General features: G+C 39.6%; 1 protein-coding gene and 1 long non-coding RNA gene across 5 annotated transcripts in view; one reads left to right on the forward strand and one right to left on the reverse strand.

The window, feature by feature from the left end:
• The window catches only part of LOC133490329 (uncharacterized), a 46,413-nt gene that overhangs the window by 18,683 nt on the left and 8,805 nt on the right, over positions 1 to 18,925 (forward strand). The gene's annotated exons all lie outside the window — the stretch shown is intronic.
• On the reverse strand, positions 3,347 to 16,082 carry nt5c2l1 (5'-nucleotidase, cytosolic II, like 1). Of its 3 annotated transcripts, none has more exons than XM_061800270.1 (18): positions 15,847 to 16,082; positions 14,189 to 14,262; positions 13,373 to 13,490; positions 13,171 to 13,266; positions 12,934 to 13,025; positions 11,466 to 11,523; positions 11,288 to 11,381; positions 11,150 to 11,203; positions 9,940 to 10,023; positions 9,807 to 9,842; positions 9,216 to 9,305; positions 7,351 to 7,417; positions 7,089 to 7,259; positions 6,950 to 7,001; positions 4,711 to 4,771; positions 3,807 to 3,983; positions 3,639 to 3,721; positions 3,347 to 3,571 (listed from the first exon to the last, which is right to left on the reverse strand). In XM_061800270.1, the coding sequence occupies exons 1-18, from the start codon at positions 15,924 to 15,926 to the stop codon at positions 3,502 to 3,504; spliced, it is 1,557 nt and encodes a 518-aa protein (XP_061656254.1). In that variant the 5' UTR covers positions 15,927 to 16,082; the 3' UTR covers positions 3,347 to 3,501. The 3 variants fall into 3 exon arrangements, with proteins under 3 accessions (XP_061656254.1, XP_061656255.1, XP_061656256.1); XM_061800271.1 differs by having other exon boundaries at positions 3,347 to 3,554; positions 15,847 to 16,080; XM_061800272.1 differs by lacking the exon at positions 13,171 to 13,266.

Genomic DNA, 18,925 nt, shown 5'->3' on the forward strand with positions numbered 1-18,925 from the left:
CAAGATGTGTACTTTGCATGTAACTGCTAATTATGGGAGGGGAAGAAACAATACAAGGGGGCCTGGGTTTGTAAAAGCAAAGTCCAAAGTATATATATAAAAAAACAAGACGAAGAATATAAAGTCAAATAATTACACTAAAGAAGAATGAAGTGAAAGGTTTGTGTTCTATTGGATTAAAAAAAGAACAAAATCCAATTTATATAGTTATTAATTATTTTATTTAATGCAGTATTTCAAAAGTAAATGAAAAATATCTATTTCATCTGTTGAAATATGAAAAGGTGTATTTTTTCCACTTTGAAAGACTAAGCAAACTAAATCCCACGTTTAGGTTTAAAATATATCTAATTTTGTACTGTGATCACTTGTTTACTATGACTTGAATTTATATATACTACGGGATATGGAAATAGTTGCTTACAGTTTACAATATTTTGATGTGATTTGTTAAAGGTGAAACTGAACACAAAGCTTTTTCATAGTCACACAGTGTCTTATATGAATTAAATTTAGAGTTCTTTTAAAAAGAAGAGTGTTTAAAAAGCATGTATGTGATTTTGTGTTGATTACTGTGTGTGGTACTGTTCCTCCAGTTGAGTTTAAACGAGGTTGAAATACCACTTAGGAATCAGACAAAATAACTCCATTATTTATACTTGTTTTTTTTTTTTTATTCAAATGAATATAATAAATGAATTTTTTCTTGGATTAAAGTATACAGAAACAGTTTAACGGTCTCTCAAAAGCAGTTCACCAAAGTATCTCATTTAATTATATACGCTGAATAAATATAAGTATATATAACTAAAAATGAAAGAAAAACTATGAAATGTGTGAATTTAACCCAAGTGCTACTAAAACAAAACAATGATTATTTAAAAAAAAAAGAGAGAGCGAGAGAGAGAGAGAGAGACAAAAACTAACAGTAACAATAATAAATCCAGCCGACAAGCAGACAATGAAGAGGGAAATCCAAATAAACCGAAATAGCCCATAATACAGGAAATGAAATCATCTGGGAAGTGTGTGTGTGTGTGTGTGTGTGTGTGTGTGCGCGCGTGGGGCCTATGTGTCTAGTTGTAGAAGGAGGCGGTGCCAATAAAAGCAGTGGGTGTATCCTCTTGGTGACTTCCTTTCATATTAGAGGCGAAAGAACAAGTGAACATCCACACTGCATCACTATCAACTTTGGTGTTCAGACAAAAAGGTGCCGGCAGCCGCCTTCTTCACGAATCCACCTTAAAATAAACACAGTAATAAACCACCAACTGCTTTCAGGATCTTAATCAACATTTCTCAGCATCCTCACCCAAAGCTGTTGTGACCTCTTTGCACATTTCCCACTGTTATTATCATCATTATTTTTGATTTGGATTGTACCGCCGTTATTATTTCAATCGTTATTATTTTAATCACAAGGAGACACGCAAACGCACACGCTCCAACACTGACACACACGCATGCGGTGGTGACTTCCGCAGAACAGACAAATTCCATATGAGCACTGAACCGGCTCTCCAAACTTGTCTGGTGAAGTTCTGCAACACAAGTGAAAAAAAATGGGAACATCTCCACCCCTCTGCCCATCATCTATCTGTCGGTCTGTAAAAAAAACGGTGCTAATATTGCTACAGTTTATACAAATACGCTGCCTGTAGCTATATGCTCAAGAATCAAGGCTCTCTATCTATCTATCTATCTATCTATCTATCTATCTATCTATCTATCTATCTATCTATCTATCTATCTATCTATCCATCCATCCATCCATCCATCCATCCATCTCTATCTAGTTTTCTAGTGTTTCTCTCCCAACAAACAACAAAATGTCACAAAAAGTATGGCGTACTCCGTTTGAAATCTGGGCCTGTTTAATTGAACACAAAGTTGATCTACTCACATCAAGCCATGACTTATTCAAAGTCTGTTGTACAAACAGCAACAAGTGGGTACACAGGTTTATTGTTCTCTCTTACCATCTAGCAGAAGAACATGTAATTGTTCTGCCTGTCACTGGCATAGATAGATGAACAAATATTTATTTGTCATCACTGAATAATTATTTACAGAAAAATTAAGTGAACTTGAATAATTTCCTGATTGGGAATCACAGATCTATTTTTATATGGTTTCTCCTTTACTGTATGTTAAAGGCAAATCATGTACAGGGGTCTTGGTTAACATCTGTCCTGAAATATATGACTGAATAATAATTGGAAAAAAAAAAACACTTTTAATTGTACTAATCTAGTTCTAGATAGATTTAAAAAGGTTGTGTAAAGTTTCCTTTTTTTAAAAATGGAGGCATGAAGAGATGCAACAAAGACGAACACAAAGCCTAAATGATCTCCTTAGAGCAAAATTTGTTGCTGCTAGCACGGACACCACGGCTAACGTTAGCGCCAATTGTCATTCTTGTTAGCATTGTTTTAGCATTAGCATCCTGAGTACACAGTAGGCAGAAATGTCTTCTTCTTTTTCTTCTTCTTCATTTGTTTTGACAGTTGGCGACAGTTTGAAAGCAGCCTGTCGGGCTTTAGTGAAACAGTAACAACTGATGTTTAAGTTCCAATATACCGGAGATCCACACTTTTTTGCGACTTTTCTTAAGACATTTCTAAGTCTCGAATGGCGCGCAACGAGCTAGTTAGCCAGCGGCGTAAGGCAATGTCATCACGCAGCGCAAGAGGGCACACACTCAGTTACCACCATACTTAGTTTTTTTTATTAGATTGTTTTATATTTATGGCTTAGTGTTCTTCATACAAATATTTTCTGTAATTATGACTTTATGTCTGCATTTGGAAAGGTTAGTGATCGACTACGACGTGTTCCAACCAATCCCATAGTAATTAAAAAACACGTTATTTATTTCATAGTTTGTGTGGAATGTAAAACAAATAAAATAAAAAATCACATCCGAGTATCCAGCTGTAAATAGTTTATAAGAAAACAGTGATATTAGCGGTATGTGTTTTTGCATTATATTGCAGCACTACTCTATACAATACAATATACTTTGTGTGTGCGCGTGTGATTGACGAGCAGGTTTGCTGCAACGGTGGTTTACTGCCATCCAGTGGCCAACCAATGGAGATCAGAAGATTACATTCTTTTAAAGGGCTTGAGGCTTTTCGTACAAGTGTCATTTGCGGTTTTTGTGGTAGCATATTTCTTTGGAGAGTTCAAAGCCCCAATTGTGAGTTTACGTTAAGACTTTTTTTTAATGTTAAAATGTTACATTGTATTGTTTATCTCTGTATTCTGTGTTTTTACCAAGATTTTTTGTAAAGTTTTGTAAGCACAATAAAAGGGAACACAAATAACTATACTGAAATTAATATTATTTTCTTCCATACTCCAATTTATTTGATGCACTTTTAGGGGTTCACTCAATAGTGGATGAAAAGCAACTCCCATCCAGCTGGGGGAGCTGCACATTAGGCAACAAGTTGTGTGTCCTCATGACTGCCACGGAGTACTCCAACATGCAAGTCTTTATGCAGAGGCTCTTGAGGAACTGTCTTTCTCATGCTGTCTTGTTTTTAACGCTGCAGTGGAGACAAAACTGTTCATAATTCGACTTTTCTTTCTATTTTAAAGATTTGGTGTAAAGCAAAACAAACCAAAACTACCTTAGCGTCTCCTCACACTGACAGTTGGTGAGCGGCGTCGAAGTAACGTCTGCAGAGTTGAGCGTCGGGGCCTCGTGGGGCATCTGGGAAGAGCGACACTTGACGTTTGACCAACTGGAGGAAACGTAGTGTACTGTATACTTCCGGTGTGAGCAAAGGCGGACTGACCAGCACGGGAGGAGCCATGAAGAGGTAATTTAGGGGGTATTGGAGCAGGCTGATGCAGCTGGCCGAGTAGAGGTCAGCGTAGCGCATGAGCTGGCCGGCAAACAGCGTCTGTCTGGAGCCGCTCCGAAGTAGGCTGCCCATCTGGCCGTAAGACATGTCCATCCAGGTGGTCAGAATCTGGGAGAGGGGGCACTCAGACCATCAACTAAATCACAATTTGGAGATGCTTTTCATTAGTTCTGAGTTTTTAATCAAATGTTATTCAAAAACCAAATAAAACCTTTTTTGTTTTTTTAGATTAAAAAAAAAACCGCACAAAATGTAGAGATCAATGGTTTTCATTAGATACAGTTTGTGAGTTTTTTTTTTAAGTAAATGTTTTTTGAAAACTAAATAAAGTATTTTTGTTGCTTTTTTGGATTTAGAAAAAAATCACAATCAGTTCCTTTCACCAGAATTTTTCTAAATCCAAAAAATGAACAAAAGTGTCCAGTAAACAAACAAATAAATTCATATTTTATCATTCTAATTTGAAGAAATCACAAATGGCCATTCATGATTTTCATTAGACATATTTTGTGAGGTTTTTTCTCCGTTTTCCAAAAAACACATTTTTTGCAGTTCTTCTTTGTTTAACAAAACAAACAAAAAAACAACAATTCTATATCACCAAATTTGAATTGAGCTTTTCATTTTGGGGATTTTGCTTGCATGAAGTTTCAAATGAAATGTTTCAAATGAAATATATATTTACCTTAGTGAGACAGTCATTTTATTAACATAGTGATAGAGTTAATTGTATAGCTTCAATGAAGACGTGTAGGGACAAATTTAACTTAATTCAATCTAATATGCTGTGTAAATAAAAGGATGAACTAATGTGTACAGTAGTTGACTACCTTACCTTCATTCTGGTCTGAGTGCTGTTGATGTCAGGAGCATCCTGACTGCCACCGTCTAGGTGCCTGCATGCAACAATGTCTTCATGTCAATAGTGCTAGTAACCAGCGAGAATGCTCATATTATGCCAACAAAGGTGATGGATTATTGTATAAGATATACAGTATATACAGTGTATATTGAAAATTATTGGAAAAAGTGGTTAAAGAAACAAATTTCTTCCCATCACAAAATGTACCTCATTAGGATTGTGGGTGAGCTGGAGCCTATCCCAGCCTTGGACTGGTTGCCATCTAATTGCAAGGCACATGTTGGCAAAAAAAACACAACTATTTACACTCACATTCACACATACAGGCTGGAGCCCCCCTAAAAATCTATCAAGCCGCCCACAAAATATTTGGTAATTTGATGGTTCATAGTCCTAGCCTCCCAAAACCCAATCTCGAGCCCCCTAAACAAATATTGTTCTCCACAAAATAACCCCCCGCACCCCTCCACACACGCACGCACACACACACACCGCCCCCCTCCTGACTTTGGGGCAAAATGATTTTTTTTTTACATAATTAGATATTTTGTGAGCTTTTTTTTTCTCGTGTTATTAAAAAAAACTAAATAAAGCATTTCTTAAATGATAAAAACAAATTGAGCGTATAAATGTTTTAAATATCTAAATCCTGACAGGTTTATTTTTGTTGACATAAGGACTCATACATATACAGGGTGATTGAAAAGTAACTCCCTATTTTTAAGTACTTGTAATTTTTTTCTGAACTATAATTCTGACAAGTGTATTGCATGGAGTTTTATTTAAAATTCGATATGGGCGCCAGCATTAGCCACCAGTTTCTCAAGTGGCCTAGGAGCCGCATTAACTGATTTCAAAAGGAACTCTCGTATTCGCCCTTCAATTTCTTCCAAAGTCGTTGGTTTGGTAGCATAGACTTGCTCCTTTAACCAACCCCATAGAAAAAAGTCGTGGGGTGTTAAGTCAGGACGTCTGGCGGGCCACTTATACACAAAAAAAAAAAAAATTTGAAAAATATTACATCATATGAATCAATTATTAGTATTTTAAAATAGGGAGTTACTTTTCAATCAGCCTGTACTACTCACGAAAAATTAGAGACTGAGATTCGACCTTTAAAAGTGAACTCAAGACTGTGAAGTCAATTCAGAAATGTGTTTCTAAATACATTATACATGTTTGAAGATAACTGCTGAAAATGTGCATAGACTGAGAACTATGTACAGTATAGTAGTCAGTTGTGGAGCTAAAGTGTTAAATTATTTGTCAACATTTTGGGGCGTGGCTAAAGGGTCCCAATGACTCACGTGAGCCTCCGCATTAGTCACGCCTCCCCCCACTATATAGGAACTTGAGCACCTCTTTTAGCGTCACTTCGTTATCAGGCGCACTTGTGATATGCAGGTAGCTAGCAAGCTATGCTTACAAACGGAAAATGCATCTTCCCTTCGGATATAGTTCACTGGCGTGGCCACTTTAGAGGGCCGCGTTGTCGGCCCTGAGTGCACGCGGGTCACACAGCAAAAGGTGGAAGAGTGAGAAGGAGGGGGAAAAGGTCAGACTTGACAGCAGCAAGTGGACTGAGACTTCGGGCAGGCGTGGCTGCTGACGGTGGGATTTATTCCAGCCACCAGACGAGGATATATTTTCATGGCACACAGTTGAGCGGTGCGTGGTTTCAGTGCATTCACTAGACGGACCCACAGCGTTATTGAAAAAAGTCCTCTTCATCATGCATGCCATTCACATTCTGACATCATGACATAAAGATGACAATTAACAAATGATCAACAGTACCAATAAATTCTACCTGCTGAGGACTCTGCGAATATTTTATTTGACGCATCGCAATGATGAGGTACTGTTGATTAATTGTTTGTCATTTCGGTCTCATGATGACAAAATGTGAACAGCATGATGAGGACTGTTTAAACACAAATTTGAATTGAACTAGGAAATGTATTGGTCAATGGTTCAAACACTTGTTGTGAATTTTGCTGTTCAGCTTCCTGTTGGAGAAAAGCTAGTAGTGCAAAAAGTAGTAAAACATGGAACATTTGGAGGTGTGCATTCAAAGGTTTAGATAATGTCAAATGACGGTCACCTGTGAAGGTTTTAGTGCATTTTAGGTTCATCCTGAAATTTCACCCGAAAGCCTAATATCACACATTTTTGAGAATAGTGTAAAAGAAACCAGCTTTTGAGTACATACTTGTAAATCTCAGCTAGGAAAATGTCGAGACGTTTCAGCTCTTCAAACCAATCTAAAAGAAACAAAAACAAATCCATAAAAAAAACAACTCAAAAAATAACAAATTAATTGTGGGAAGAAAAATGGGAGAGCGGCATACTTTTCTTCTTCTCCCACACTTGTAGCTCTTTGGTGAGCTCTGGAACCACCAGGAACGTCTTCCAGCCTTGGCGCTTCTTCGACTTAAGGATGTCGCCGAAGATATGATCCCCCACGTAGAGGATATCTTTACCTTTAACGTCCAGCAGGTCGGACACGATGTCTGACGAGCCTGCGGCCGTGTTTTTAAAATTCTTTAATTTAAAGAAGTAAATCCAGTGACAGGGAGCAATTCAAAGATGGCAAGTTCTGGTTAGTCTCACCTCCGGAGTACACGGTTCCATGCTGGAGAGCGCCAGTGTACGTCCCGATCCGAAGTTTACCTGTGTTCTGTATACCAAATACGGTTACAAATTTCCAAAGTTCAAATATATCTTGGACTACGAACCTGCGATACAAACTGTCAAACATCAAAAGGATTACTCTGCCATTGATTTGGCTTTTCCTTTGGTTGTTTTCAGATATATAGATATTTCTTTTTCTGAAAAGCGAGCGAAAAGAGGAAGAATGGCCCACCAAATGTGGTTGTGAGGTAAGCAGACTCTTTTAAAGTGGGTGTCCAATTACTTTTGTCCAGTGTTTGCCGGTAGTTTGAGATCATCGGCAGTAGTCCGACAGAGTTGCTTCTGTTAAGTCGTGTTTAGCGCTGCTACTGTTTTTAACATCATCACCGATTTTTTTTAAATGTGAGAGACTCCACATATGACATATGACAATGAAAAAGTTGCCGGGCCTTTTCTGACTTTGATCGGAACGGGAGAAAAATGCTCAAATTCAGCAGGAATTCGGTATGTGTGTAGCCCGTTTTAGTGTCTTGTCGCTTGTGATCAAAAGGTGGTGGAGTGTATGCTGTGTGCTATTTAAAACATTTCCATGACTGGAGTGGTTGATTGAATTTTACATTTGTGTGACTGTCAGTGCGTGACCTTTGTTAACCATTTAACGGTCAAATCCTGTTTTTCTGTTTCTGAGGTATTCGCGACAGACTGGTTAGCTTCTGCTTGCTGGTGTATGGATGACATGATTGTTTGAAGTCGAACTGGCTGGAATTGTGTTTTCTTTACGGCTGGTGTCTTCAGACGAAAGTTAAAATGAATACATGTATGTCATTTACTTCTACATATGTGGTATACAGTATGTAGGCCCAAACGAAGCCTAAACACAGTGGCTCTGGGGTGACATCTTGTGTTAAACAAAGACATTGTAGATGTCTTTAAAGTTCCTACGGTTGCTTTGTATCGGCCCCCTTCTCCATTTACCCAAACTGGGAGGAAGTGCCTAATGCGGAAGGAAGTAGGCTGTGCATATACCGGATTCTCGAAGTGTGGTACATGGGCTGCCTCTAGTGGTAATGATTGATGTCAATTTTGTCCGCTCCGGCTTTGCAGAGAATTTGGTCTCCGCCTCCGTCACTGATGTCACACCAAGACGTGGCTATGTATCGATTTGGCCGATGAAACGCGGCCATTCCCAGGGCAGTTAGTTATTTACGGATTGCTCCAAAACGGATGGATATTATTGGAAATGACTGCCAGTTTAATTTTCTGGAGCAAAAAACACAAAGACAAATTGCTAGTGAAATATAGGCCATCTGGATGCTATAGGTCCTTTGATTCTAAATATAACACAAACTATGGTCACAAAAAAACTTTAATTTCAAACTCATTTCAAACAACAAACCTTAAAAATAAAATGGCTTAAGGATTATTTGATTAAAAACAAATAATAATAATAAAAAAAAAAGCCCCGAAATGCATGTGTACTTGTAGCAAAGACTCTTCTTCCACTAACAACCCAGGCTAAAGTAGGTCCTCCCTGACATACAAACCTTGTCTCCCAGTTGAGATGTATCACTTCACACTTTCCTGGTAGACAAGGCTTTGGTGCCATCTTGTGTTTTCGAGGGCGTTTCGGAAAGAACGGTGGCTTCGTCACTAGTGAGTTGCGAATATGCGAGGGATGACTGTAGTACGACTTATCCCAAGTATAATCGATCTCAATGGGAAATTCACTTTTGAAAGTCGACCAAGTCAAGATTGCGGTCGTATTTCAATGTAGCTACTGTATTACTGTACAGTCCAACGTTGATGGACGGGTAAAGTGTCAGAAAGCAGGAATTCCTTCATACCGTGTCGACCTGTCTGAGCAACGTTCCCCCTGCGAAGAACAGCGGCTTCTTCGTATCCACAACGATGAGGTCAAAGAAGGAGCGCCACGACTGCGGTGGGGCAGAAAATGAGAGTAAGAACCTGCAGTGAAAAAACAGCTCTGTTGTTCCCATGGCGACCGTGCTACACCTACTTAAGCTGTGTCTTATATTGGCGGACTAGCCGAGACGCAGTTTGTTATTTTAGCACTATCGTCGGTGCTAACCTTACCAGGCGGAGTTGTGGGTTTATTTTCTCAAAGAGATAACCTTTTTGCTTCACCTTGTTCCTTATCTTTTTTGTTGTGCATCCATCCATCCATCCATCCATTTTCTGAGCCGCTTCTCCTCACTAGGGTCGCGGGCGTGCTGGAGCCTATCCCAGCTATCATCGGGCAGGAGGCGGGCAAAGACACCCTGAAATGGTTGCCAGCCAATCGCAGGGCACATATAAACAAACAAACAACCATTCGTAACCACATTCACACCTACGGGCAATTTAGAGTCTCCAATTAATGCATGTTTTTGGAATGTGGGAGGAAACCGGATATTCAACCCAAATGATCTTCTTACCTTTGCATCGTTTTCAAGAAGATATGTCATGATGGCCTTGATAAAGGTAGGAAGGAGTTCAAAGTTATTATTAGTCTCTTTGAAAGTCATCTTTGTAACAGTCTTACATGGTTTTCATCTCTTGGGGGCTTACCATAGTGTAGTTGTAGTCACTGTTGGTGGCAAGAAAAATTTTGGCCACCTTTTTAATCCGGCTCAAGAGAACAATAATATTCGGCTGTAAGAAAAATATTTAGTCGTTAATTTATTTGAATCAATGTTTTAAATGTACTCTGTCACTACCCAGTTTACTTGTCACGTCTTATGAAGAAAGATGTAAAATGTTGAATTACATCAATTTTTTTGGGGGGGGGGGGCGGGTATTGTTGGTCACTTTATCACTCAAATCTTTCAAATTTTCAAATTTAAATTTGAAAGGTTTGGGGGGCTGGTGTATCACTGGTTAGTTTAATACCCATTATTATCAACTTAAGCAACTTTTTAACATATTAATTCATGCTTTAGTGTTTTATTTCAGTTGTGTAATTTGTGTGTAATTTGTCAGTTTAATCCTCAAATTATATTCAGATATTCAATTATCGTTATAGTTATGTATATAGTTCTAATTATAGTGGGGTATCACTGCCACTGGTCACATTTTAATACAATTTATATTAAGAATATATAATGTATATATGTACTACCAGGTGATTGAAACTCCCTATTTTGAAGTACTTGTAATTTATTTCGGAACTAAAATTCTTACAAGAAATGAACATGAGAAGAATGCGTATTGCACGGAGTTTGATTTATAATTCGATATGCGCGCCAGCATTAGTCACTAGTTTCTCAAGCCGCCTGGGAACCGCATTAACTGATTTCACAAGGAACTCTCGTGGGATGGAAGCCATAACTTCTCGTATTCGCCCTTCAAGTTCTTCCAAAGTCGTTGGTTTGGTAGAACAGACTTGCTTCCTTAATCATGGATCATACACAAAAAAAATGTGTGTGTGTAAAAATTTACTTTTCAGTCACCCTGTGTGTATATATATATATATATATATATATATATATAGTTTCAAATTGTCTAAAATGTTAGAGTGGGCAGCTTGTGCAATAATCATGGAATCAGCATCTTGATTTGCTACTGCTGTGAGGTGGATGGATTATCTCGGCAAAGGAAAAATTAAAAGATTTGTAAACAATATTTGAGAAAAATAGGTCTTTTGTGTACATGGAAAAAGTTAAAGATCTTTGAGTTCAGCGCATGAAAAATGGGAGCATTTTTATTTTTGCTCAGTGTATATTGTACGATATTGAGTATTGTATTCTGTTGTATTTTTGTGTTATATTTTATTACTCACATCTTGGACGATATATTTATCAATATTCTTGATGGTCTGGTTTTTGAGGATGCCCTGCACAAGCACACAGAACGTAACACTTATTATGCATTATGCATGAAACAAAACAAAACAATGTCCGTGCTATGAAAATGTTACCGTGTCATGAATGAAGTCCATTGCATCTCGTACATCCTGGAACATGCTTCTGTACGACATGAACAGGTCGCCGTGGTGGTAACCTTTTAGCACGCTGGGGGATGTGAAGTTTTAACTTTCATTTGGCATGCAAAATAAGATGGTCGAACTAAGAGGTTAACCGAAGGTGGATACTCACGATTTGTATCTGGTACATTTGGTGAAGAAGTTCACGAGGCAAGCGTAGAGATATGTCTCTGCAAAAAGTTGGAGAAAACACTTTAGTTAGAGCTAGGCCTTTATTTGTTGAAATGCATTTTTCGAATAATATCAAACAATACTATGTACAGATTTGCATCAGGCAGATGGGGGCGGAGAAGTCGACTAGTTCCCTGGAACATAAACATGAACACACACACACACACACACAACACAACATTGTGTAGCGATCACATGTGAGTCTACTGGAATGTTAATCAAGTCTCCAAATAACATAAACTCATCTTTAATACTGCATCATCTTTAATACCGCAACTGGTGGTAAGACTCTACACTTTAATTAGTCTGAGAAATTACCTCTCTGGGTGCTGCTGTTTTGGGGAGCAACTGAATTTAAATGATGAGAAAAAGGGAGTTTTTTTTGTTGTTGGCGTCTATAGTAGAGCAGGGGACCCTGTTGTTGGAAATACTGTATTTTGTTATGCTATTATTTTGGCCAATTTTAGTTTTATGAGAACATAGAGAATTGAATTGAACAAGTTAAAGGGCAAGGCAGCCCAATGACCAAGTGGTTAGCACATCTGTCTCACAATTTTGGGGTTCAGGGTTCAAGGCTTCTACCTTCCTGCGTAGAGTTCCTCATGCACAGGTTTTCTGCAGGCACTCTGGCCTCAGGCGCTACGTTGGCAGCATGACTACTTCTTCCTATTGGAGTGTTACTATAAAACTAGATGTTGTTGCTTTAGTCGTGTATTTTTTTTAATTTACCATCATTTAACTATCAATCAATAAACTTCCCTGTTGAGCAAAAATGTTGCTAATGCCACGTCGCTTCTGAATCTTCTCAACTGCCTGAGGTCCTTTTGCTCTGCTTGTGTTTGCTAGTCTTGTGCTTAATTGCCCAACAAGGGATGGGCATTTTTTATTTTATTTTTTCTGAGGTGAAAATTCCACTATAGTTTCAACAAAGCTCCTGAAGCCCGAGGTAACATGTCTGTGTGAGGCCGCAGGGGTCTGCCCGCTCTGAGTGTGCTCATGAGTACATGAGAAATGATTGACGCCTCGTCAGTCACACCATTTGTCTATGATTGGTTGTATTTACTGCGGCGTGGCGGTTTCTTGCAAATCAAATTAAGAGGCACGAGATGGGCCAGAAGCATTTTTTTCCCCCTCCACAGCTCATGTACTACTACTGTAAGGTCATGCTGATAGTTTTAACAAATATGACAAGAAGTGACCTTTTTAAAAGTTGCAAACCACCCTTTAATGTTCAAATTGTACATAATGGTTCAGTGGCTTACAGTAATAAAAAGTCTGTACCTCATTTGTTATGAACACTTTGGCCTACTACATTACATTGTTGCTGTTGGTCATGATGGTGGTACTTATGGTGTAAAAAGTTTGGGAACCACAGGTGTAGAAACAGAAACAAGCGTTAAAAGTGACACCTGACAGGTTGAAGAGCGTGTTGAGAATGTAGAAACGGTCCGTGTCGTCTCTCTGGATAAAGTTGTTGGGGTAATAGCGGAGAATCTCCTTGCTTAAAGGCACAAACAAATATTTGTTGTCATTGTTGGAAAATTCATTGCCGTTTGCTTTTTGATCCCTCGAAACAACAACACACACAAAAAAAGATCACTTTTTTTTTTTTTTTTTTTTTTTTTGATCCCTAAAAAAAACATTACCCTTTGAGGAACCAAAAGCCATGACTGCACACTAGAATGTTCCCGTTGGAGTCCACCTTCAGGAGGTTGCCGTATGTGGTGTCGATCACTAAGCCCCTGAGGCGAGGTGGGCGACATGATTGGTGGCAGTGATGGTGGAACTGATTTAACGCCAACCGCTCACAAGTGAAAAATTGTGTTGAAGTGGAGTGGAAAAACCCACCTTGTGGGGAAGCTCGGGTCGTACGTGTATCGCAGAATCTCATGAGGGTAGCCAGCAGACACCATTCTGTCCCTTATGAGCTCAAAGCCCAGGCTCTCATACTCTGGAGACTTGTACACTATCATAAGAACGCACAAGGACAACAGCGTGACTTCTTAATCTGAAGATACCTCATTTTGCACACGGAGGCATGAAACTGTTTACTGATCAACTGTGATAAAATTTCTAACAATTTGAATGGTGCCTTGACTTAGGAATTAAATTTGTTCCATGACCACACTCGTAACGATGTGCATATCAAATCATCTTTACCCATTGAAATGAATTGAATGTCGTCCGAGTCCGAGTCATGCTTCTAAAGTGCACTCGACTGCAGTCTGCTAAAATTGTCAAGATAATTTTTGAACAATTTTGTTTGAATTTGTGCTGCTTTATTCCCGTATGACCCGCTAGTCTGTCCAGCAAACCTTTTTTTTTGTTTACATTCTTGCGACCAGTAAAAGAAGAGACAGATGGTTGTCACGTTGTTTGTTGTGATGCATTTGGGGATCTTGCGTTCCTGATTTTTTTTTCTTTCCTTAGTGTGTGAAAAGCACGTTGCTGATTTTGTATTTTTATGATATAACTAAAATGTAATACACTTATGGTGTATATATAGCATATAAAATATTATATTATTAATAACATTTGTGTCGTCTTTTTTGCGTGATTGTAATAATACCGATTTCCATGATCCTTTTGGTCACTAGAATCGTGAAATCAAATTTTGTTAGCATTTCATCTCTAGAGGTTTTTCGGAGGCGCTGCTGTACTTACTTGCGAGCGTGTAGTCCATGTCGAAGCCATAACATTTGATGTTTTCCAGCGTCAAGCTTCTGTTGACGAAAATCCTGTGAAGGTACACAAGGACACCCAGTAGTTGAGGTCGGCCGACATATGACCACCGAGAGATCACGTCTCAACTTCTTTGTCTGAGATCAAGTCTACAATGTCCTACATTGTCACAAAGATTCATTGGAAAACACGATCCAGGTATTTACGCTCATAACGTCTGTGTACAGACCCTTTAGGTCAGCCTATAGCTTCTGGTGAGCCCGTCGCTGGACTCCACCAGTCAGAGCTCTGCCAAGACGTCTCATAACAGGATCATGGTTGACATATTGACATACAGTATATTCCTGTTTAGGGCTCCAAATCTGCGATATTGCGAGAGCATCTGCTGTAAGCGGCCGTTTGAGGTCACCCCATAGTTTTTAAAAGGGTTTTTCCCTTTTATTCTTTAGGTAGTTGCCCAACAGTGTAAAAGTAAAATTACTTTTCATATTTAGCTTGCTAACAAACGCTAGGAGACTTCCGACAGTTATCTGAAACAAGTAGTATTTGGATATTGGCCATAATTGCGATGCTGTGTGTCCAAATCCACCGCTGGCCAGAACCAAGAAAGAGGCCTCTTTAATATTAGTCAGAGTTTATTTATTAAAAATACTAAAATCAATCCAATGTAGGTCAAAATATCCTAAACAGTTAAATATATTTAAAGAAAAATAGCCTTTAAATCAAATAGCCATTACTATTTGTGTGACATGAATTTGTAACGGTTAATATTTAAACCGTTTGTTGTAAGATTATGATTTTTCTACTTTTTTTGTTTTCAGTGCAGCCTTAGTCCTTCTTCGTAATGTTCTGACGCTGGCCGTGTGAAATTATACTGAGAACAAATATTGTGGCCTAATTAAAAAATAAGATGTGTGCCACAAATGGCCCTCATCCCAAACTTTGGACACTGCTGGGTGAATTCAAAGATTTTTGAAAACAGCCTCACACTGGGCTCCAAAATTATTGTATGTACAGCCCCATCGATTTTCAGTGGGATTCCTCTTTTTTTGTTGTTGCGTCTGTATGGATTAGGTTATATTCGCCGACAAAAGAATGGCCTAGCATCTTTGCGTTTCAGCTTGTTTTTGCAGTTTCCCACAAATTGGTTTTGGATTATAGGCCCACATTCTCCTCCTTTTAATCTGTAGTTGTTATTTTGTACAGAATGACTGCCTGCAGTCTTTGCAGTAGGTAGGCCTGGGTGGAGACTCTTCAGCATTCTCAGCCTCGCCTCAATTGACTGACAGTCAAAAAAGACGTGCGTTTGCTCCGTCAGGGACCTCAATGGTCCAGTTTTCAGCGTCCTGATCATACGTAAAGGTGTCTATATGAATAATTAATACACACACACTTGTTTAAACTCTGAGGATCTTACTCCTTGATGATTCCTGCAAAATATTCCATATTCTCGCGGGACTACATTGTTCAGTATCATCTGATGACAAGTAACTCCTAAGAGCAAGGGAGAATGAAGTCGTTAACTAAAGAAATAAAGGAAGGAATATTTGGATTATTCATGTACAGTGCAGTCGGAGTGAAACATCTTTCCACTTGTGGCATCTGTCTTAGTTTCAACCATTACAAAATGTAAAACTCACTTTTGTCCAATGCTTCTGGTCACCTTGGAGTCGTCACACGAACAGCTTTCTGTGGCCATGGCGTCTAAAGTTGCGGACATCTAAAAATCAGCTTCTTGTGTTGTTGATGAGGTATGCAACCTTCTCTTTAGTAGTTGCCCTCAGTCCACATTAAATTGTAAATTGTCCCAAGTGACGAAAATTTCAGAGTGCCCCAGCTCCTCCCTGCTCCGGTTTGTTTATTATTGATGCAAATGACGTGTCAGGCCGCTTACTGCCACAAATAAGCGGGCGTGCAGGCTTAAAGATTGTCATGCAGATTGTGTTATCAGAGGAGCACACGCACTTGCGTGGTGGGGGCTGCACCCCTGAGTGGTTCTTGAAAATTAGGAGTTTCCTAATGGGAGTCATGCTCGGCAGTGCCAAAACAGACATTTAAATATTAAAATACTCTCACGAACCTCTTCACTAGTGCACGACTCAATGAGAGTCAACAGGTTTTTCTTTCTGCTCACTTTCTTTCGCTTCACACTGTCAGAGAGGGTGATCATTGTAGTTTGCAGTAATGCACTGCATCATACTGAGAGCTGCTTCTAATGTTGTAAAGACAAAAGTTTGCCACGTTTTGTATTTGGTCTCAACTTTGGGTGTCAACGTGCACACCATGTTCATTTATCCATTCTATACATTTTCCTTTTAAAGTTACTGTTAATTTATTTATAATTGTACCTATCTAAACTCAATTTGCGTTTACTGTGCTATTGATGTTACTACCAGATAACCACATTTCTTTCTTGGCTCAATAATTTATTCATTATGTTGATGTGAATATTCAATTCTGCAAGTTTTCTTATTATGTTGTGACCAGAGTCAAAATATGCATGGCCAAAGCTGAAGAATGAAGTTTATCCAGGCTGCATGCAAAGGAATTTAAGATGTTGTTCTGTCTGATTTGTTAAGCGTGATGAGTGTTCCGCATGTAGCGGTCACAGAGAGCCTTTTGAAATCTGTTTTAAAGTGTATCGTTACTATACAATAACTTAATAACCCAAACACAAAGGCATTTAATGTTTGCGTGATCCATCAAGTACGGTACTTAAATAAAACAGTCGATGTAACCTTGTTGCCACTAAACGGTAATAGCTGATCAGCAAAGCCAAGTAAAAAGCAGCAAGCCCCAAAGTAGTAAGAACTAACAGAGTGTATCCAAAGAGGAGTAAAGGTTAAAAGCAGAACACCACATCCAGTATGGTTGGAGGCACATTCAATAACATGAGCACATTACTTATCTTTACAGCTGTACCCTGCGGAAGCAGGCAAAAGCAACATATTTGCCGGCGGAGACACGGGCCACAAGGGCTCATGTTTTAAGAGAAGGTACACATGTTTGAGCACATTAGCCCGTGTGACCTTGAGTTGACAAAAAAGGTGCCGCTGAGTTTTACGGTATACTTTCAGCTCGTCTGGGGCATCTTGTTCACACACATTTACGTGTTCTATGGATAGGGAGGTTCATTTAATGCAGCCCTATGGGGGGCACAAGCCACTGCAAACTGTAGGCCGGTGCCAAGCCCGGATAAATGCAGAGGGTTGCGTCAAGAAGAGCATCCGGCTTAAAACTTTGCCAAACAAATCTGAGCGTTCATCCAAAGAATTCCATAGCGGACCGGTCGTGGCCCGGGTTAACAACGGCCGCCACCGGCACCCTGCAGGTTGACGGCGCCAGTGGCGGCAACTGTGGGTCGAAGTCGAAGAAGAAGAAGAGGTGGAAAGCGGGTTCTTCGGCAGAAAGAGAACAGGAAAGCACAGAGCCTAGAACTGAATGTGGGGACTTTGAATGTTGGGACTATGACAGGAAAATCTCGGGAGTTGGTTGACATGATGATTAGGAGAAAGGTTGATATATTGTGTGTCCAGAAGACCAGGTGGAAATGCAGTAAGGCTAGAAGTTTAGGGCCAGGGTTTGAATTATTTTACCATGGTGTAGATGGGAAGAGAAATGGAGTCGGGGTTATTTTAAAAGAAGAGTTGGCTAAGAATGTCTTGCAGGGGAAAAGAGTATCAGATCGAGTGATGAGGCTGAAACTTGAAATTGAGGGTGTTATGTATAATGTGATTAGTACCACAGATGCATTATTTGCCTTGAGGATGTTGATGGAAAAGTACAGAGAAGGTCAGAAGGAGCTACATTGTGTCTTTGTAGATCTAGAGAAAGCCTATGACATAGTACCCAGAGAGGAACTGTGGTACTGCATGCGGAAGTCTGGAGTGGCAGAGAAGTATGTTAGAATAATACAGGACATGTACAAGGGCAGCAGAACAGCGGTGAGGTGTGCTGTAGGTGTGACAAACGAATTTAAGGTGGAGGTGGGACTGCATCAGGGATCAGCCCTGAGCCCCTTCCTGTTTGCAGTGGTGATGGATAGGCTGACAGATGAGGTTAGACTGGATTACACGTGGACCATGATGTTTGTGATGACATTGTGATCTGCAGTGAAAGCAGGGAGCAGGTGGAGGAACAGTTAGAAAGATGGAGGCATGCCCTGGAAAGCAGAGGAATGAAGATTAGCTGAAGTAAGACAATATATGTGCATGAATGAGAGGGGTGGTGGAGGAAGAGTGAGGCTACAGGGAGAATAGATAGCAAGGGTGGAGGACTTTAAATACTTGGCGTCAACCGTCCAGAGCAATGGTGAGTGTGGTCAGGAAGTCAAGAAACAGGTCCAAGCAGGATGGAACGGGTGGAGGAAGGTGTCAGGTGTGTTATGTGACAGAAGAGTCTCTGCTAGGATGAAGGTCAAAGTTTATAAAGCAGTGGTGAGGCCAGCCATGATGTACGGATTAGAGACAGTGACCCTGAAGAGACAGCAGGAAGCAGAGCTGGAGGTGACAGAAATGAAGATGTTGAGGTTCGCTCTCAGAGTGACCAGGTTGGATGAAATTAGAAATGAGCTCATCAGAGGGACAGCCAAGGTTCGATGTTTTGGAGACAAAGTTAGAGAGAGCAGATTTTGACGGTTTGGACACGTCCAGAGGAGAGAGAGTCAGTATATTGGTAGAAGGATAATTGATGATGGAGCTGCCAGGCAAGAGAGCTCGA

This window comes from Phyllopteryx taeniolatus, chromosome 15, assembly GCF_024500385.1.
Source record: "Phyllopteryx taeniolatus isolate TA_2022b chromosome 15, UOR_Ptae_1.2, whole genome shotgun sequence".
NCBI lineage: Eukaryota > Metazoa > Chordata > Actinopteri > Syngnathiformes > Syngnathidae > Phyllopteryx > Phyllopteryx taeniolatus.

Bases quoted from the DNA above. Each gene is read 5' to 3' on its own strand.
- nt5c2l1 (XM_061800270.1), bottom strand. From the start codon at position 15,926: ATGTCCGCAACTTTAGACGCCATGGCCACAGAAAGCTGTTCGTGTGAC. The intron at 13,491-14,188 runs GTAAGTACAGCA...TTCTTATGATAG, and splicing joins CATGGACTACACGCTCGCAA to TGTACAAGTCTCCAGAGTAT. The intron at 11,524-12,933 runs GTGTCACTTTTA...AACTTTTTGCAG, and splicing joins CACGCTCTTCAACCTGTCAG to AGACATATCTCTACGCTTGC.